At 46.1% G+C, this 22,352-nt stretch overlaps 1 protein-coding gene across 1 annotated transcript in view; it reads left to right on the forward strand.

Annotated features, from left to right (window-relative positions):
• Positions 1–22,352, forward strand: part of LOC110519852 (dolichyl-diphosphooligosaccharide--protein glycosyltransferase subunit MAGT1) — a 25,177-nt gene continuing 2,825 nt past the window's right edge. Inside the window, exons 1-6 of the mRNA XM_036943588.2 lie at positions 1–141; positions 1,065–1,234; positions 4,218–4,335; positions 10,310–10,450; positions 11,428–11,568; positions 11,660–11,749. Of these exons, the coding sequence (XP_036799483.1) occupies positions 64–141; positions 1,065–1,234; positions 4,218–4,335; positions 10,310–10,450; positions 11,428–11,568; positions 11,660–11,749 (738 nt within the window). The 5' untranslated portion in view covers positions 1–63. The remainder of the gene's footprint in view (positions 142–1,064; positions 1,235–4,217; positions 4,336–10,309; positions 10,451–11,427; positions 11,569–11,659; positions 11,750–22,352) is intronic.

Below are 22,352 nucleotides of genomic sequence, written 5' to 3' on the forward strand. Positions count from 1 at the left end.
AATAAGAATGTAACAGCGAATCCGTGGCCAGACGACTGACGGATAGCGCCTCTGTGAAATAGAATGAACATGTATCTAACTGTGTTGTTGTTGTTGTTGACTTTATATGGTGTCCCTTCAACCGGACAAAAGAAAAAGGAGGTATAGATATTATTCTTAGCGCACGGTGACATAATCATCACACTGCAAGCATCGTAAACTTACTAAATCGCTAACGTTAGCTCATGGGTCTAGCTAGCTAGCAATTAACTTTTAGTCAGGAACCGGTTACCTAGTTAGTTTGTATCGTAGAAATGCTACAGATATAGCTATCTAGATACTTGTAATAATTAACAAATCACTTATTGACATGGCTATGTTCTATTTGGTCGAAAAATGTTAACCTTCCTGCAGCTATAATCCGCATCTACTAAACTGTTAGCCCTTCCGGGTCAGGAAGGCGCCCTCTTTTGGCGCTAGCTAGGAAGTAGAGACTTTCTCTCTGTGAGGGTGGGCTAGTTGATGAACTGGGCTGGTATAAGACCCTAACCTCTCTCTCCCTCCAGACCCTGCTCTCTGAGAGGGGGGCTAGTTGATGAAGTGGGCTGGTATAAGACCCTAACCTCTCTCCCTCCAGACCCTGCTCTCTGAGAGGGGGGCTAGTTGATGAAGTGGGCTGGTATAAGACCCTAACCTCTCTCTCCCTCCAGACCCTGCTCTCTGAGAGGGGGGCTAGTTGATGAAGTGGGCTGGTATAAGACCCTAACCTCTCTCTCCCTCCAGACCCTGCTCTCTGAGAGGGGGGCTAGTTGATGAACTGGGCTGGTATAAGACCCTAACCTCTCTCTGTCTCCAGACCCTGCTCTCTGAGAGGGGGGCTAGTTGATGAAGTGGGCTGGTATAAGACCCTAACCTCTCTCTCCCTCCAGACCCTGCTCTCTGAGAGGGGGGGGGGCTAGTTGATGAACTGGGCTGGTATAAGACCCTAACCACTCTCTCCCTCCAGGCCCTGCTCTCTGAGAGGGGGGGCTAGTTGATGAACTGGGCTGGTATAAGACCCTAACCTCTCTTCTCTCTCCCTCCAGACTCTGCTCTCTGAGAAGGTAGGTCAGTTGATGGACTGGACAGGGAGAAGAGCTGTGATCCGTATGAACGGGGAGAAGTTCCGTCGCTTTGTGAAGGCTCCTCCCAGGAACTACTCTGTGGTCATCATGTTCACCGCCCTGCAGCCACAGAGACAGTGTGGTGTCTGCAAGTAAGTTCGCTACAGATTGTGACACCACGTAATGAGATTTAAACAAAGATTTTTGGTATCCATTACTTGGGAGTTATCGGGTGGGTAATGTTTGGTGTAGCGCAGGGGATTTTCGACCAACCATAGCTTGGCAATACTGTCTTCGTCCTCATTTAGTGGAAAGAGGAGTGTCATAAAAGGTCTGTGTCCGTTTTAATTGTGAAAATAAATACATGATTTGTTCCATGGAGTAATTCTACAATGTGTACACCGCCATGTTGTCCATTTCAAGTCTTCTCTCATTGAGACAGGTGGGTGTTCAGCCCAAAGTGATGCATGTCAGGATACTGAGAGAACACTTCAAATAGACAACATGACAGAGTACTTCATAGAGCAAAAAATGTGTTTATTTTCTCAATTCAGACAAACCTGTCTGCAAGTAACAGCCACAGAGACTGTCTAGTCTGCCAGTCAGTAACAGAGACTGTGTCTAGTCTGCCATTCAGTAACAGAGACTGTGTCTAGTCTGCCAGTCAGTAACAGAGACTGTGTCTAGTCTGCCATTCAGTAACAGAGACTGTCTAGTCTGCCAGTCAGTAACAGAGACTGTGTCTAGTCTGCCAGTCAGTAACAGAGACTGTGTCTAGTCTGCCATTCAGTAACAGAGACTGTCTAGTCTGCCAGTCAGTAACAGAGACTGTGTCTAGTCTGCCAGTCAGTAACAGAGACTGTGTCTAGTCTGCCAGTCAGTAACAGAGACTGTGTGTAGTCTGCCAGTCAGTAACAGAGACTGCGTCTAGTCTGCCAGTCAGTAACAGAGACTGTGTCTAGTCTGCCAGTCAGTAACAGAGACTGTCTAGTCTGCCAGTCAGTAACAGAGACTGTGTCTAGTCTGCCAGTCAGTAACAGAGACTGTGTCTAGTCTGCCAGTCAGTAACAGAGACTGTGTCTAGTCTGCCAGTCAGTAACAGAGACTGTGTCTAGTCTGCCAGTCAGTAACAGAGACTGTGTGTAGTCTGCCAGTCAGTAACAGAGACTGCGTCTAGTCTGCCAGTCAGTAACAGAGACTGTGTCTAGTCTGCCAGTCAGTAACAGAGACTGTCTAGTCTGCCAGTCAGTAACAGAGACTGTGTCTAGTCTGCCAGTCAGTAACAGAGACTGTGTCTAGTCTGCCAGTCAGTAACAGAGACTGTGTCTAGTCTGCCAGTCAGTAACAGAGACTGTGTCTAGTCTGCCTGTCAGTAACAGAGACTGTGTCTAGCCTGCCAGTCAGTAACAGAGACTGTGTGTAGTCTGCCAGTCAGTAACAGAGACTGTCTAGTCTGCAGTCAGTAACAGAGACTGTGTCTAGTCTGCCAGTCAGCAACAGAGACTGTGTCTAGTCTGCCAGTCAGTAACAGAGACTGTGTGTAGTCTGCCAGTCAGTAACAGAGACTTTGTCTAGTCTGCCAGTCAGTAACAGAGACTGTGTCTAGTCTGCCAGTCAGTAACAGAGACTGTGTCTAGTCTGCCAGTCAGTAACAGAGACTGTGTCTAGTCTGCCAGTCAGTAACAGAGACTGTGTCTAGTCTGCCAGTCAGTAACAGAGACTGTGTCTAGTCCGCCTGTCAGTAACAGAGACTGTGTCTAGTCTGCCAGTCAGTAACAGAGACTGTGTGTAGTCTGCCAGTCATTAACAGAGACTGCGTCTAGTCTGCCAGTCAGTAACAGAGACTGTCTAGTCTGCCAGTCAGTAACAGAGACTGTGTCTAGTCTGCCAGTCAGTAACAGAGACTGTGTCTAGTCTGCCAGTCAGTAACAGAGACTGCGTCTAGTCTGCCATTCAGTAACATAGACTGTGTCTAGTCTGCCAGTCAGTAACAGAGACTGTGTCTAGTCTGCCAGTCAGTAACAGAGACTGTGTCTAGTCTGCCAGTCAGTAACAGAGACTGTGTCTAGTCTGCCAGTCAGTAACAGAGACTGTGTCTAGTCTGCCAGTCAGTAACAGAGACTGTGTCTAGTCTGCCAGTCAGTAACAGAGACTGTGTCTAGTCTGCCAGTCAGTAACAGAGACTGTGTCTAGTCTGCCAGTCAGTAACAGAGACTGTCTAGTCTGCCAGTCAGTAACAGAGACTGTGTCTAGTCTGCCAGTCAGTAACAGAGACTGTGTCTAGTCTGCCAGTCAGTAACAGAGACTGTGTCTAGTCTGCCAGTCAGTAACAGAGACTGCGTCTAGTCTGCCAGTCAGTAACAGAGACTGTGTCTAGTCTGCCAGTCAGTAACTGTTGAAGGAATTGAATTCCTCTGTTTTATTTCCCAATCAATATTAAACACTCTGTCAATGCATAAGGGTTTGTAAGATCCTTATTTTATAAGAATGGACAGAGCTCCGGTCTTAAAAGTCAAGTAACAGCCTTTAATTCAAGAGAGTACTCCCTTCATACACATTTTACCACAGGTTATAAACTGAAAATGACGTCAGCGTTTTCTAAATGTTCTATCTCCTCTTGACACTGGTAGAAAGGCCCTATAGATCTCAAGCCTTCCCTCCTCGCCTAGAGCCAAGGTCAGTCAGTGTAGATAAGCATTCTAGACAGTCTGGAGATAGTCCGTCCCTGCCATCTGGAGACAGTTCATTCGTTTGTACCAAGGAACAGACCATCATTGTTCTAAACTCTTGACTACATTATATCCTTTACAGGGAGCAAGAGAGAAAATTCATTCATGTACAGTAACATAACAGTATTCGGATTGTTCAGTCCTGATTGAAATGTATACATAATTAGTCATCATTGATGAAAATTCCCTTAACAGTAACAGAGACTGTGTCTAGTCTGCCAGTAAGGTGTCACATGTTAGTTTTACACATGGTTGGGGTCAAATACATGTCATATTATTTGTTTATGGTATGATTTATTCAGCTTGCACTATTCTATTAGTTCCATTGTCCTTGACACACTAAATCATTGGTATCTGAAATATTGAAAGGTATTTGACATGCTGTGTGTTTCCACCCCCACTACAGACAGGCTGACGAGGAGTACCAGATCCTAGCTAATTCCTGGCGTTACTCCACTGCCTTCACCAACAAGGTCTTCTTCGCTACCGTCGACTTTGATGAAGGATCTGACGTCTTTCAGATGGTATAACTCTTCTATCTCTTTTAGTTTATTTCACCCTTCACATGTTATTTAGAACCGGCCTGTCTCCCTGACTGTTATAACCGGCCTGTCTCCCTGACTGTTATAACCGGCCTGTCTCCCTGACTGTTATAACCGGCCTGTCTCCCTGACTGTTAGAACCGGCCTGTCTCCCTGACTGCTAGAACCGGCCTGTCTCCCTGACTGCTAGAACCGGCCTGTCTCCCTGACTGTTAGAACCGGCCTGTCTCCCTGACTGTTATAACCGGCCTGTCTCCCTGACTGCTAGAACCGGCCTGTCTCCCTGACTGCTAGAACCGGCCTGTCTCCCTGACTGCTAGAACCGGCCTGTCTCCCTGACTGCTAGAACCGGCCTGTCTCCCTGACTGTTAGAACCGGCCTCTCTCCCTGACTGTTAGAACCGGCCTGTCTCCCTGACTGCTAGAACCGGCCTGCCTCCCTGACTGTTAGAACCGGCCTGTCTCCCTGACTGTTATAACCGGCCTGTCTCCCTGACTGCTAGAACCTGCCTGCCTCCCTGACCGTTAGAACCGGCCTGCCTCCCTGACTGCTAGAACCGGCCTGTCTCCCAGACTGTTAGAACCGGCCTGTCTCCCTGACTGCTAGAACCGGCCTGCCTCCCTGACTGTTAGAACCGGCCTGTCTCGCTGACTGCTAGAACCGGCCTGCCTCCCTGACTGTTAGAACCGGCCTGTCTCCCAGACCGCTAGAACCGGCCTGTCTTCCTGACCGTTAGAACCAGCCTGTCTCCCTGACTGCTAGAACCGGCCTGCCTCCCTGACTGTTAGAACCGGCCTGTCTCCCTGACCGCTAGAACCGGCCTGTCTCCCTGACCGTTAGAACCGGCCTGTCTCCCTGACTGTTAAAACCGGCCTGTCTCCCAGACTTTTAGAACCGGCCTGTCTCCCTGACCGTTAGAACCGGCCTGTCTCCCTGACTGCTAGAACCGGACTGTCTCCCTGACTGCTAGAACCGGCCTGTCTCCCAGACTGCTAGAACCGGCCTGTCTCCCTGACATTTAGAACCAGCCTGTCTCCCTGACTGTTAGAATCAAATCAAATCAAATGTATTTATATAGCCCTTCTTACATCAGCTGATATCTCAAAGTGCTGTACAGAAACCCAGCCTAAAACCCCAAACAGCAAGCAATGCAGGTGTAGAAGCACGGTGGCTAGGAAAAACTCCCTAGAAAGGCCAGAACCTAGGAAGAAACTTAGAGAGGAACCAGGCTCTGAGGGGTGGCCAGTCCTCTTCTGGCTGTGCCGGGTGGAGATTATAACAGAACATGGCCAAAATGTTCAAAGTTCATAGATGACCAGCATGGTCAAATAATAATAATCACAGTAGTTGTCGAGGGTGCAGCAAGTCAGCACCTCAGGAGTAAATGTCAGTTGGCTTTTCATAGCCGATCATTCAGAGTATCTCTGCCGCTCCTGCTGCCTCTAGAGAGTTGAAAACAGCAGGTCTGGGACAGGTAGCACGTCCGGTGAACAGGCCAGGGTTCCATAGCTGCGACAGCAAGGAGTCATCATGCCAGGTAGTCCTGAGGCATGGTCCTAGGGCTCAGGTCCTCCGAAAGAGAGAAAGAAAGAAAGAGATAATTAGAGGGAGCATACTTAAATTCACACAGGACACCGGATAAGACAGGAGAAATACTCCAGATATAACAGACTGACCTTAGCCCCCCGACACATAAACTACTGCAGCATAAATACTGGAGGTTGAGACAGGAGGGGTCAGGAGACTCTGTGGCCCCATCCGATGATACCCCCAGGCAGGGCCAAACAGGCAGGATATAACCCCACCCACTTTGCCAAAGCACAGCCCCCACACCACTAGAGGGATATCTTCAACCACCAACTTACCATCCTGAGACAAGGCCGAGTATAGCCCACAAAGATCTCCGCCACGGCACAACTCAAGGGGGGCGCCAACCCAGACAGGAAGACTCAGACCCAGTCTCAACCCACTCAACCCAGACTCAACCCACTCAAGTGACGCACCTCTCCTAGGGACGGCATGGAAGAGCACCAGTAAGCCAGTGACTCAGTCCCTGTAATAGGGTTAAAGGCAGAGAATCACAGTGGAGAGAGGGGAACCGGCCAGGCAGAGACAGCAAGGGCGGTTCGTTGCTCCAGAGCCTTTCCGTTCACCTTCACACTCCTGGACCAGACTGCACTCAATCATATGACCCACTGAAGAGATGAGTCTTCAGTAAAGACAGAGTTTGCGTCTCTGACATGGGTAGACAGACCATTCCGTAAAATTTGAGCTCTATAGGAGAAATCCCTGCCTCCAGCTGTTTTCTTAAAAATTCTAGGGACAATTAGGAGGCCTGCGTCTTGTGACCGTAGCGTACTTGTAGGTATGTACGGCAGGACCAAATCAAAGAAATATGTAGGAGCAAGCCCATGTAATGCTTTGTAGGTTAGCAGTAAAACCTTGAAATCAGCCCTTGCCTTGACAGGAAGCCAGTGTAGGGAGGCTAGCACTGGAGTAATATGATACATTTTTTTGGTTCTAGTCAGGATTCTAGCAGCCGTGTTTAGCACTAACTGAAGTTTATTTAGTGCTTTATCCGGGTAGCCGGAAAGTAGAGCATTGCAGTGGTCTAACCTAGAAGTAACAAAAGCATGGATTAATTTTTCTGCATCGTTTTTGGACTGAAAGTTTCAGATTTTTGCAATGTTACGTAGATGGAAAAAAGCTGTCCTTGAATCAGTCTTGATATGTTCTTCAAAAGAGAGATCAGGGTCCAGAGTAACGCAGAGGTCCTTCACAGTTTTATTTGAGACGACTGTACAACCATCAAGATTAATTGTCAGATCCAACAGAAGATCTCTTTGTTTCTTGGGACCTAGAACTAGCATCTCTGTTTTGTCTGAGTTTAAATTTGTTGCCATCCACTTCCTTATGTCTGAAACACAGGCTTCTAGCGAGGGCAATTTGGGGCTTCACCATGTTTCATTGAAATGTACAGCTGTGTATCGTCCGCATAGCAGTGAAAGTTAACATTATGTTTCCGAATGACATCCCCAAGAGGTAAAATTATATAGTGAAAACAATAGTGGTCCTAAAACGGAACCTTGAGGAACACCGACATTTACAGTTGATTTGTCAGAGGACAAAACATCCACAGAGGCAAACTAATATCTTTCCGACAGCTAAGATCTCAACCAGACCAGAACTTGTCCATGTAGACCAATTTGGGTTTCCAATCTCTCCAAAAGAATGTGGTGATCAATGGTATCAAAAGCAGTTCTAAGTTCTAGGAGCACGAGGACAGATGCCGAGCCTCAGTCTGGCGCCATTAAAAGGACATTTACCACCTTCACAAGTGCAGTCTTAGTGCTATGATGGGGTCTAAAACCAGACTGAAGTATAGTAGTAGTTATATACACTGCTCAAAAAATAAAGGGAACACTTAAATGTTAAATGTCTTAAATGTTACTGTTAAGGGAACACTGATGTTTTGGTCACTTTTGAATGCTGGCGGTGCTTTCACTCTAGTGGTAGCATGAGACGGAGTCTACAACCCACACAAGTGGCTCAGGTAGTGCAGCTCATCCAGGATGGCACATCAATGTGAGCTGTGGCAAGAAGGTTTGCTGTGTCTGTCAGCGTAGTGTCCAGAGCATGGAGGCGCTACCAGGAGACAGGCCAGTACATCAGGAGACGTGGAGGAGGCCGTAGGAGGGCAACAACCCAGCAGCAGGACCGCTACCTCCGCCTTTGTGCAAAGAGGAGCACTGCCAGATCCCTGCAAAATGACCTCCAGCAGGCCACAAATGTGCATGTGTCTGCTCAAACGGTCAGAAACAGACTCCATGAGGGTGGTATGAGGGCCCGACGTCCACAGGTGGGGGTTGTGCTTACAGCCCAACACCGTGCAGGACGTTTGGCATTTGCCAGAGAACACCAAGATTGGCAAATTCGCCACTGGCGCCCTGTGCTCTTCACAGATAAAAGCAGGTTCACACTGAGCACATGTGACAGACGTGACAGTCTGGAGACGCCGTGGAGAACGTTCTGCTGCCTGCAACATCCTCCAGCATGACCGGTTTGGCGGTGGGTCAGTCATGGTGTGGGGTGGTATTTCTTTAGGGGGCCGCACAGCCCTCCATGTGCTTGCCAGAGGTAGCCTGACTGCCATTAGGTACCGAGATCAATCAAATTTCAATCAAATTTATTTTATATAGCCCTTCGTACATCAGCTGATATCTCAAAGTGCTGTACAGAAACCCAGCCTAAAACCCCAAACAGCAAGCAATGCAGGTGAAGAAGCACGGTGGCTAGGAAAAACTCCCTAGAAAGGCCAAAACCTAGGAAGAAACCTAGAGAGGAACCAGGCTATGTGGGGTGGCCAGTCCTCTTCTGGCTGTGCCGGGTGGAGATTATAACAAAACATGGTCAAGATGTTCAAATGTTCATAAATGACCAGCATGGTCGAATAATAATAAGGCAGAATAGTTGAAACTGGAGCAGCAGCACAGTCAGGTGGACTGGGGACAGCAAGGAGTCATCATGTCAGGTATTCCTGGGGCATGGTCCTAGGGCTCAGGTCCTCCGAGAGAGAGAAAGAAAGAGAGAATTAGAGAGAGCATATGTGGGATGGCCAGTCCTCTTCTGGCTGTGCCGGGTGGAGATTATAACAGAACATGGCCAAGATGTTCAAATGTTCATAAATGATCAGCATGGTCGAATAATAATAAGGCAAGATGAGATCCTCAGACCCCTTGTGAGACCATATGCTGGTGCGGTTGGCCCTGGGTTCCTCCTAATGCAAGACAATGCTAGACCTCATGTGGCTGGAGTGTGTCAGCAGTTCCTGCAAGAGGAAGGCATTGATGCTATGGACTGGCCCGCCCGTTCCCAGACCTGAATCCAATCGAGCACATCTGGGACATCATGTCTCGCTCCATCCACCAACGCCACGTTGCACCACAGACTGTCCAGGAGTTGGCGGATGCTTTAGTCAAGGTCTGGGAGAAGATCCCTCAGGAAACCATCCGCCACCTCATCAGGAGCATGCCCAGGGAGGTAGGGAGGTCATACAGGCACGTGGAGGCCACACACACTACTGAGCCTCATTTTGACTTGTTTTAAGGACATTACATCAAAGTTGGATCAGCCTGTAGTGTGGTTTTCCACTTTAATTTTGAGTGTGACTCCAAATCCAGACCTCCATGGTTTGATAAATTTGATTTCCATTGATAACTTCTGTGTGATTTTGTTGTCAGCACATTCAACTATGTAAAGACAAAAGTATTTAATAAGAATATTTCATTCATTCAGATCTAGGATGTGTTATTTTAGTGTTCCCTTTATTTTTTTGAGCAGTGTATATGTTATTTGTGTATATAGTAGTAGTTATATATATATATATATATATATATATATATATTTATATATCTGTCTTATTTGTGTATATAGTAGTAGTTAAGTAGTATTTGTGTATATAGTAGTAGTTATATATCTGTGTTATTTGTGTATATAGTAGTAGTTAAGTAGTATTTGTGCATATAGTAGTATTTATAGTCTGTGTTACTTGTGTATATAGTAGTAGTTAAGTAGTATTTGTGTATATAGTAGTATTTATAATCTGTGTTACTTGTGTATATAGTTGTAGTTAAGTAGTATTTGTGTATATAGTAGTAGTTATATATCTGTGGTATTTGTGTATATAGCAGTAGTTATATATTTTCTGTTATTTGTGTATATAGTAGTAGTTATATATCTGTGTTATTTGTGTATATAGTAGTAGTTAAGTAGTATTTTATTTGTGTATATAGTAGTATTTATATTTCTGTGTTATTTGTGTATATAGTAGTAGTTAAGTAGTATTTGTGTGTGTATTTAGTAGTATATATATTTCTGTGTTATTTGTGTATATAGTAGTAGTTAAGTAGTATTTGTGTATATAGTAGTATTTATATATCTGTCTTTGTCTCCCCAGTTGAATATGAACTCGGCTCCCTCCTTCATCCATTTCCCTGCTAAAGGGAAGCCTAAGAAGTCTGACTCCTATGAGCTGCAGGTCAGAGGCTTTGCTGCAGAGCAACTGGCCCGCTGGGTCGGGGACCGCACTGACGTACAGGTAGCCCCTCCTGACCTCTCACCTCTTCACCTTTCACTGATGTACAGGTAGCCCCTCCTGACCTCTCACCACTTCACCTTTCACTGATGTACAGGTAGCCCCTCCTGACCTCTCACCACTTCACCTTTCACTGATGTACAGGTAGCCCCTCCTGACCTCTCACCTCTTCACCTTTCACTGATGTACAGGTAGCCCCTCCTGACCTCTCACCACTTCACCTTTCACTGATGTACAGGTAGCCCCTCCTGACCTCTCACCACTTCACCTTTCACTGATGTACAGGTAGCCCCTCCTGACCTCTCACCTCTTCACCTTTCACTGATGTACAGGTAGCCCCTCCTGACCTCTCACCACTTCACCTTTCACTGATGTACAGGTAGCCCCTCCTGACCTCTCACCTCTTCACCTTTCACTGATGTACAGGTAGCCCCTCCTGACCTCTCACCTCTTCACCTTTCACTGATGTACAGGTAGCCCCTCCTGACCTCTCACCTCTTCACCTTTCACTGATGTACAGGTAGCCCCTCCTGACCTCTCACCACTTCACCTTTCACTGATGTACAGGTAGCCCCTCCTGACCTCTCACCACTTCACCTTTCACTGATGTACAGGTAGCCCCTCCTGACCTCTCACCACTTCACCTTTCACTGATGTACAGGTAGCCCCTCCTGACCTCTCACCTCTTCACCTTTCACTGATGTACAGGTAGCCCCTCCTGACCTCTCACCACTTCACCTTTCACTGATGTACAGGTAGCCCCTCCTGACCTCTCACCACTTCACCTTTCACTGATGTACAGGTAGCCCCTCCTGACCTCTCACCACTTCACCTTTCACTGATGTACAGGTAGCCCCTCCTGACCTCTCACCTCTTCACCTTTCAACTCTCACTCTAAGACTCTGCGTAATGTATTAGTCTGTGTTTATATGTATAGATGTGGGTGATCAGGCTGACTGTGTGTCTCTCTCTCTGTGTAGATCCGTGTGATCCGTCCTCCTAGCTATGCGGGGCCGTTGATGCTGGGATTCCTGCTGGCAGTGATAGGAGGACTGGCTTACCTCCGCAGAAACAACCTGGAATTCCTCTACAACAAGAACGTCTGGGCCTTCTCTGCTCTGGTAGGAACACACTGGTTCATTATGTAGCTGAGAATCAAAGTTATGGATGAATAAGTGTTGAGTCATTGTCAACGGTGTGTGTTCTCTCTAGTGTTTCTGCCTGATCATGACTTCAGGTCAGATGTGGAACCACATTAGAGGACCTCCCTACGCCCACAAGAACCCCACCACTGGACAAGTGGTACGTCCCTCTCTCTCTCTATAGATATCTCTTAACAAAACCCCACCACTAGACAAGTGGTACGTCCCTCTCTCTATAGATATCTCTTAACATAACCCCACCACTGGACAAGTGGTACGTCCCTCTCTCTCTCTATAGATATCTCTTAACCCCACCACTAGACAAGTGGTACGTCCCTCTCTCTCTATAGATATCTCTTAACCCCACCACTAGACAAGTGGTACGTCCCTCTCTCTCTCTATAGATATCTCTTAACCCCACCACTAGACAAGTGGTACATCCCTCTCTCTCTCTATAGATATCTCTTAACATAACCCCACCACTAGACAAGTGGTACGTCCCTCTCTCTCTCTATAGATATCTCTTAACATAACCCCACCACTGGACAAGTGGTACGTCCCTCTCTCTCTCTATAGATATCTCTTAACCCCACCACTGGACAAGTGGTACGTCCCTCTCTCTCTCTATAGATATCTCTTAACCCCACCACTAGACAAGTGGTACGTCCCTCTCTCTCTCTATAGATATCTCTTAACCCCACCACTGGACAAGTGGTACATCCCTCTCTCTCTCTATAGATATCTCTTAACATAACCCCACCACTGGACAAGTGGTATGTCCCTCTCTCTCTCTCTAGATATCTCTTAACATAACCCCACCACTGGACAAGTGGTACGTCCCTCTCTCTCTCTATAGATATCTCTTAACATAACCCCACCACTGGACAAGTGGTACGTCCCTCTCTCTCTCTATAGATATCTCTTAACCCCACCACTAGACAAGTGGTACGTCCCTCTCTCTCTATAGATATCTCTTAACCCCACCACTAGACAAGTGGTACGTCCCTCTCTCTCTCTATAGATATCTCTTAACCCCACCACTAGACAAGTGGTACATCCCTCTCTCTCTCTATAGATATCTCTTAACATAACCCCACCACTAGACAAGTGGTACGTCCCTCTCTCTCTCTATAGATATCTCTTAACATAACCCCACCACTGGACAAGTGGTACGTCCCTCTCTCTCTCTCTATAGATATCTCTTAACCCCACCACTGGACAAGTGGTACGTCCCTCTCTCTCTCTATAGATATCTCTTAACCCCACCACTAGACAAGTGGTACGTCCCTCTCTCTCTCTATAGATATCTCTTAACCCCACCACTGGACAAGTGGTACATCCCTCTCTCTCTCTATAGATATCTCTTAACATAACCCCACCACTGGACAAGTGGTATGTCCCTCTCTCTCTCTCTAGATATCTCTTAACATAACCCCACCACTGGACAAGTGGTACGTCCCTCTCTCTCTCTATAGATATCTCTTAACCCCACCACTAGACAAGTGGTACGTCCCTCTCTCTCTCTATAGATATCTCTTAACATAACCCCACCACTGGACAAGTGGTACGTCCCTCTCTCTCTCTATAGATATCTCTTAACCCCACCACTGGACAAGTGGTACGTCCCTCTCTCTCTCTATAGATATCTCTTAACATAACCCCACCACTGGACAAGTGGTACGTCCCTCTCTCTCTCTATAGATATCTCTTAACCCCACCACTAGACAAGTGGTACGTCCCTCTCTCTCTCTATAGATATCTCTTAACATAACCCCACCACTGGACAAGTGGTACGTCCCTCTCTCTCTCTATAGATATCTCTTAACCCCAACACTAGACAAGTGGTACGTCCCTCTCTCTCTCTAGATATCTCTTAACCCCAACACTAGACAAGTGGTACGTCCCTCTCTCTCTCTATAGATATCTCTTAACATAACCCCACCACTAGACAAGTGGTACGTCCCTCTCTCTCTCTATAGATATCTCTTAACATAACCCCACCACTGGACAAGTGGTACGTCCCTCTCTCTCTCTATAGATATCTCTTAACCCCAACACTAGACAAGTGGTACGTCCCTCTCTCTCTCTCTAGATATCTCTTAACCCCAACACTAGACAAGTGGTACGTCCCTCTCTCTCTCTATAGATATCTCTTAACATAACCCCACCACTAGACAAGTGGTACGTCCCTCTCTCTCTCTATAGATATCTCTTAACATAACCCCACCACTGGACAAGTGGTACGTCCCTCTCTCTCTCTATAGATATCTCTTAACCCCAACACTAGACAAGTGGTACGTCCCTCTCTCTCTCTCTAGATATCTCTTAACCCCAACACTAGACAAGTGGTACGTCCCTCTCTCTCTCTATAGATATCTCTTAACATAACCCCACCACTAGACAAGTGGTACGTCCCTCTCTCTCTCTATAGATATCTCTTAACATAACCCCACCACTAGACAAGTGGTACGTCCCTCTCTCTCTCTATAGATATCTCTTAACATAACCCCACCACTGGACAAGTGGTACGTCCCTCTCTCTCTCTATAGATATCTCTTAACCCCACCACTGGACAAGTGGTACGTCCCTCTCTCTCTATAGATATCTCTTAACCCCACCACTAGACAAGTGGTACGTCCCTCTCTCTCTCTATAGATATCTCTTAACCCCACCACTGGACAAGTGGTACGTCCCTCTCTCTCTCTATAGATATCTCTTAACCCCACCACTGGACAAGTGGTACGTCCCTCTCTCTCTCTATAGATATCTCTTAACCCCACCACTGGACAAGTGGTACGTCCCTCTCTCTCTCTATAGATATCTCTTAACCCCACCACTAGACAAGTGGTACGTCCCTCTCTCTCTCTATAGATATCTCTTAACCCCACCACTGGACAAGTGGTACGTCCCTCTCTCTCTCTATAGATATCTCTTAACCCCACCACTGGACAAGTGGTACGTCCCTCTCTCTCTCTATAGATATCTCTTAACCCCACCACTGGACAAGTGGTACGTCCCTCTCTCTCTATAGATATCTCTTAACCCCAACACTAGACAAGTGGTACGTCCCTCTCTCTCTCTATAGATATCTCTTAACCCCACCACTGGACAAGTGGTACGTCCCTCTCTCTCTCTATAGATATCTCTTAACCCCACCACTAGACAAGTGGTACGTCCCTCTCTCTCTCTATAGATATCTCTTAACCCCACCACTGGACAAGTGGTACGTCCCTCTCTCTCTATAGATATCTCTTAACCCCAACACTAGACAAGTGGTACGTCCCTCTCTCTCTATAGATATCTCTTAACCCCACCACTGGACAAGTGGTACGTCCCTCTCTCTCTATAGATATCTCTTAACCCCACCACTGGACAAGTGGTACGTCCCTCTCTCTCTATAGATATCTCTTAACCCCAACACTAGACAAGTTGTACGTCCCTCTCTCTCTCTAGATATCTCTTAACATAACCCCACCACTGGACAAGTTGTACGTCCCTCTCTCTCTCTATAGATATCTCTTAACCCCACCACTGGACAAGTGGTACGTCCCTCTCTCTCTCTATAGATATCTCTTAACATAACCCCACCACTGGACAAGTGGTACGTCCCTCTCTCTCTCTATAGATATCTCTTAACCCCACCACTAGACAAGTGGTACGTCCCTCTCTCTCTCTATAGATATCTCTTAACATAACCCCACCACTGGACAAGTGGTACGTCCCTCTCTCTCTCTATAGATATCTCTTAACCCCAACACTAGACAAGTGGTACGTCCCTCTCTCTCTCTCTAGATATCTCTTAACCCCAACACTAGACAAGTGGTACGTCCCTCTCTCTCTCTATAGATATCTCTTAACATAACCCCACCACTAGACAAGTGGTACGTCCCTCTCTCTCTCTATAGATATCTCTTAACCCCACCACTAGACAAGTGGTACGTCCCTCTCTCTCTCTATAGATATCTCTTAACATAACCCCACCACTGGACAAGTGGTACGTCCCTCTCTCTCTCTATAGATATCTCTTAACCCCAACACTAGACAAGTGGTACGTCCCTCTCTCTCTCTCTAGATATCTCTTAACCCCAACACTAGACAAGTGGTACGTCCCTCTCTCTCTCTATAGATATCTCTTAACATAACCCCACCACTAGACAAGTGGTACGTCCCTCTCTCTCTCTATAGATATCTCTTAACTTAACCCCACCACTGGACAAGTGGTACGTCCCTCTCTCTCTATAGATATCTCTTAACCCCACCACTAGACAAGTGGTACGTCCCTCTCTCTCTCTATAGATATCTCTTAACCCCACCACTGGACAAGTGGTACGTCCCTCTCTCTCTATAGATATCTCTTAACCCCACCACTAGACAAGTGGTACGTCCCTCTCTCTCTCTATAGATATCTCTTAACCCCACCACTGGACAAGTGGTACGTCCCTCTCTCTCTATAAATATCTCTTAACCCCAACACTAGACAAGTGGTACGTCCCTCTCTCTCTCTATAGATATCTCTTAACCCCACCACTGGACAAGTGGTACGTCCCTCTCTCTCTCTATAGATATCTCTTAACCCCACCACTAGACAAGTGGTACGTCCCTCTCTCTCTCTATAGATATCTCTTAACCCCACCACTGGACAAGTGGTACGTCCCTCTCTCTCTCTATAGATATCTCTTAACCCCAACACTAGACAAGTGGTACGTCCCTCTCTCTCTCTCTAGATATCTCTTAACCCCAACACTAGACAAGTGGTACGTCCCTCTCTCTCTCTATAGATATCTCTTAACATAACCCCACCACTAGACAAGTGGTACGTCCCTCTCTCTCTCTATAGATATCTCTTAACATAACCCCACCACTGGACAAGTGGTACGTCCCTCTCTCTCTCTATAGATATCTCTTAACCCCAACACTAGACAAGTGGTACGTCCCTCTCTCTCTCTCTAGATATCTCTTAACCCCAACACTAGACAAGTGGTACGTCCCTCTCTCTCTCTATAGATATCTCTTAACATAACCCCACCACTAGACAAGTGGTACGTCCCTCTCTCTCTCTATAGATATCTCTTAACATAACCCCACCACTAGACAAGTGGTACGTCCCTCTCTCTCTCTATAGATATCTCTTAACATAACCCCACCACTGGACAAGTGGTACGTCCCTCTCTCTCTCTATAGATATCTCTTAACCCCACCACTGGACAAGTGGTACGTCCCTCTCTCTCTATAGATATCTCTTAACCCCACCACTAGACAAGTGGTACGTCCCTCTCTCTCTCTATAGATATCTCTTAACCCCACCACTGGACAAGTGGTACGTCCCTCTCTCTCTCTATAGATATCTCTTAACCCCACCACTGGACAAGTGGTACGTCCCTCTCTCTCTCTATAGATATCTCTTAACCCCACCACTGGACAAGTGGTACGTCCCTCTCTCTCTCTATAGATATCTCTTAACCCCACCACTAGACAAGTGGTACGTCCCTCTCTCTCTCTATAGATATCTCTTAACCCCACCACTGGACAAGTGGTACGTCCCTCTCTCTCTCTATAGATATCTCTTAACCCCACCACTGGACAAGTGGTACGTCCCTCTCTCTCTCTATAGATATCTCTTAACCCCACCACTGGACAAGTGGTACGTCCCTCTCTCTCTATAGATATCTCTTAACCCCAACACTAGACAAGTGGTACGTCCCTCTCTCTCTCTATAGATATCTCTTAACCCCACCACTGGACAAGTGGTACGTCCCTCTCTCTCTCTATAGATATCTCTTAACCCCACCACTAGACAAGTGGTACGTCCCTCTCTCTCTCTATAGATATCTCTTAACCCCACCACTGGACAAGTGGTACGTCCCTCTCTCTCTATAGATATCTCTTAACCCCAACACTAGACAAGTGGTACGTCCCTCTCTCTCTATAGATATCTCTTAACCCCACCACTGGACAAGTGGTACGTCCCTCTCTCTCTATAGATATCTCTTAACCCCACCACTGGACAAGTGGTACGTCCCTCTCTCTCTATAGATATCTCTTAACCCCAACACTAGACAAGTTGTACGTCCCTCTCTCTCTCTAGATATCTCTTAACATAACCCCACCACTGGACAAGTTGTACGTCCCTCTCTCTCTCTATAGATATCTCTTAACCCCACCACTGGACAAGTGGTACGTCCCTCTCTCTCTCTATAGATATCTCTTAACATAACCCCACCACTGGACAAGTGGTACGTCCCTCTCTCTCTCTATAGATATCTCTTAACCCCACCACTAGACAAGTGGTACGTCCCTCTCTCTCTCTATAGATATCTCTTAACATAACCCCACCACTGGACAAGTGGTACGTCCCTCTCTCTCTCTATAGATATCTCTTAACCCCAACACTAGACAAGTGGTACGTCCCTCTCTCTCTCTCTAGATATCTCTTAACCCCAACACTAGACAAGTGGTACGTCCCTCTCTCTCTCTATAGATATCTCTTAACATAACCCCACCACTAGACAAGTGGTACGTCCCTCTCTCTCTCTATAGATATCTCTTAACCCCACCACTAGACAAGTGGTACGTCCCTCTCTCTCTCTATAGATATCTCTTAACATAACCCCACCACTGGACAAGTGGTACGTCCCTCTCTCTCTCTATAGATATCTCTTAACCCCAACACTAGACAAGTGGTACGTCCCTCTCTCTCTCTCTAGATATCTCTTAACCCCAACACTAGACAAGTGGTACGTCCCTCTCTCTCTCTATAGATATCTCTTAACATAACCCCACCACTAGACAAGTGGTACGTCCCTCTCTCTCTCTATAGATATCTCTTAACTTAACCCCACCACTGGACAAGTGGTACGTCCCTCTCTCTCTATAGATATCTCTTAACCCCACCACTAGACAAGTGGTACGTCCCTCTCTCTCTCTATAGATATCTCTTAACCCCACCACTGGACAAGTGGTACGTCCCTCTCTCTCTATAGATATCTCTTAACCCCACCACTAGACAAGTGGTACGTCCCTCTCTCTCTCTATAGATATCTCTTAACCCCACCACTGGACAAGTGGTACGTCCCTCTCTCTCTATAAATATCTCTTAACCCCAACACTAGACAAGTGGTACGTCCCTCTCTCTCTCTATAGATATCTCTTAACCCCACCACTGGACAAGTGGTACGTCCCTCTCTCTCTCTATAGATATCTCTTAACCCCACCACTAGACAAGTGGTACGTCCCTCTCTCTCTCTATAGATATCTCTTAACCCCACCACTGGACAAGTGGTACGTCCCTCTCTCTCTATAGATATCTCTTAACCCCAACACTAGACAAGTGGTACGTCCCTCTCTCTCTATAGATATCTCTTAACCCCACCACTGGACAAGTGGTACGTCCCTCTCTCTCTATAGATATCTCTTAACCCCACCACTGGACAAGTGGTACGTCCCTCTCTCTCTATAGATATCTCTTAACCCCACCACTGGACAAGTGGTACGTCCCTCTCTCTCTCTATAGATATCTCTTAACCCCACCACTGGACAAGTGGTACGTCCCTCTCTCTCTATAGATATCTCTTAACCCCAACACTAGACAAGTGGTACGTCCCTCTCTCTCTATAGATATCTCTTAACCCCACCACTGGACAAGTGGTACGTCCCTCTCTCTCTATAGATATCTCTTAACCCCACCACTGGACAAGTGGTACGTCCCTCTCTCTCTATAGATATCTCTTAACCCCAACACTAGACAAGTGGTACGTCCCTCTCTCTCTATATAGATATCTCTTAACATAACCCCACCACTGGACAAGTGGTACGTCCCTCTCTCTCTCTATAGATATCTCTTAACCCCACCACTGGACAAGTGGTACGTCCCTCTTCTCTCTATAGATATCTCTTAACATAACCCCACCACTAGACAAGTGGTACGTCCCTCTCTCTCTCTATAGATATCTCTTAACCCCACCACTGGACAAGTGGTACGTCCCTCTTCTCTCTATAGATATCTCTTAACATAACCCCACCACTAGACAAGTGGTACGTCCCTCTCTCTCTCTATAGATATCTCTTAACCCCAACACTAGACAAGTGGTACGTCCCTCTCTCTCTATATAGATATCTCTTAACATAACCCCACCACTGGACAAGTGGTACGTCCCTCTCTCTCTCTATAGATATCTCTTAACCCCACCACTGGACAAGTGGTACGTCCCTCTTCTCTCTATAGATATCTCTTAACATAACCCCACCACTAGACAAGTGGTACGTCCCTCTCTCTCTCTATAGATATCTCTTAACCCCACCACTGGACAAGTGGTACGTCCCTCTTCTCTCTATAGATATCTCTTAACATAACCCCACCACTAGACAAGTGGTACGTCCCTCTCTCTCTCTATAGATATCTCTTAACCCCACCACTGGACAAGTGGTATGTCCCTCTCTCTCTCTATAGATATCTCTTAACTTAACCCCACCACTGGACAAGTGGTACGTCCCTCTCTCTCTCTATAGATATCTCTTAACCCCACCACTGGACAAGTGGTACGTCCCTCTCTCTCTCTATAGATATCTCTTAACCCCACCACTGGACAAGTGGTACGTCCCTCTCTCTCTCTATAGATATCTCTTAACCCCACCACTAGACAAGTGGTACGTCCCTCTCTCTCTCTATAGATATCTCTTAACCCCACCACTAGACAAGTGGTACGTCCCTCTCTCTCTCTATAGATATCTCTTAACATAACCCCACCACTGGACAAGTGGTACGTCCCTCTCTCTCTCTATAGATATCTCTTAACCCCACCACTAGACAAGTGGTACGTCCCTCTCTCTCTCTCTAGATATCTCTTAACCCCACCACTGGACAAGTGGTACGTCTCTCAATTCAATTCAAGGGGCTCTATTGACATGGGAAACATGTGTTAACATTGCCAAAGCAAGTGAGGTAGATAACATACAAAAGTTAAATGAACAATATAAATGAACAGTAAACATTACACATACAGAAGTTTCAAAAGGATAAGGACATTTCTAATGTCATATTACGTATACAGTGCCTTGCGAACGTATTCGGCCCCCTTGAACTTTGCGACCTTTTGCCACATTTCAGGCTTCAAACATAAAGATATAAAACTGTATTTTTTTGTGAAGAATCAACAACAAATGGGACACAATCATGAAGTGGAACGACATTTATTGGATATTTCAAACTTTTTTAACAAATCAAAAACTGAAAAATTGGGCGTGCAAAATTATTCAGCCCCTTTACTTTCAGTGCAGCAAACTCTCTCCAGAAGTTCAGTGAGGATCTCTGAATGATCCAATGTTGACCTAAATGACTAATGATGATAAATACAATCCACCTGTGTGTAATCAAGTCTCCGTATAAATGCACCTGCACTGTGATAGTCTCAGAGGTCCGTTAAAAGCGCAGAGAGCATCATGAAGAACAAGGAACACACCAGGCAGGTCCGAGATACTGTTGTGAAGAAGTTTAAAGCCGGATTTGGATACAAAAAGATTTCCCAAGCTTTAAACATCCCAAGGACCACTGTGCAAGCGATAATATTGAAATGGAAGGAGTATCAGACCACTGCAAATCTACCAAGACCTGGCCGTCCCTCTAAACTTTCAGCTCATACAAGGAGAAGACTGATCAGAGATGCAGCCAAGAGGCCCATGATCACTCTGGATGAACTGCAGAGATCTACAGCTGAGGTGGGAGACTCTGTCCATAGGACAACAATCAGTCGTATATTGCACAAATCTGGCCTTTATGGAAGAGTGGCAAGAAGAAAGCCATTTCTTAAGGATATCCATAAAAAGTGTCGTTTAAAGTTTGCCACAAGCCACCTGGGAGACACACCAAACATGTGGAAGAAGGTGCTCTGGTCAGATGAAACCAAAATTGAACTTTTTGGCAACAATGCAAAACGTTATGTTTGGCGTAAAAGCAACACAGCTCATCACCTTGAACACACCATCCCCACTGTCAAACATGGTGGTGGCAGCATCATGGTTTGGGCCTGCTTTTCTTCAGCAGGAACAGGGAAGATGGTTAAAATTGATGGGAAGATGGATGGAGCCAAATACAGGACCATTCTGGAAGAAAACCTGATGGAGTCTGCAAAAGACCTGAGACTGGGACGGAGATTTGTCTTCCAACAAGACAATGATCCAAAACATAAAGCAAAATCTACAATGGAATGGTTCAAAAATAAACATATCCAGGTGTTAGAATGGCCAAGTCAAAGTCCAGACCTGAATCCAATCGAGAATCTGTGGAAAGAACTGAAAACTGCTGTTCACAAATGCTCTCCATCCAACCTCACTGAGCTCGAGCTGTTTTGCAAGGAGGAATGGGAAAAAATGTCAGTCTCTCGATGTGCAAAACTGATAGAGACATACCCCAAGCGACTTACAGCTGTAATCGCAGCAAAAGGTGGCGCTACAAAGTATTAACTTAAGGGGGCTGAATAATTTTGCACGCCCAATTTTTCAGTTTTTGATTTGTTAAAAAAGTTTGAAATATCCAATAAATGTCGTTCCACTTCATGATTGTGTCCCACTTGTTGTTGATTCTTCACAAAAAAATACAGTTTTATATCTTTATGTTTGAAGCCTGAAATGTGGCAAAAGGTCGCAAAGTTCAAGGGGGCCGAATACTTTCGCAAGGCACTGTATATACAGTGTTGTAATGATGTGCAAATATTTAAAGTACAACAGGAAAAATAAATAAACATAAATATGGGTTGTATTTACAATGGTGT

This window comes from Oncorhynchus mykiss, chromosome 14 (genome assembly GCF_057628025.1).
Source record: "Oncorhynchus mykiss isolate SJ-2025 chromosome 14, ASM5762802v1, whole genome shotgun sequence".
In the NCBI taxonomy this organism is placed as follows: domain Eukaryota; kingdom Metazoa; phylum Chordata; class Actinopteri; order Salmoniformes; family Salmonidae; genus Oncorhynchus; species Oncorhynchus mykiss.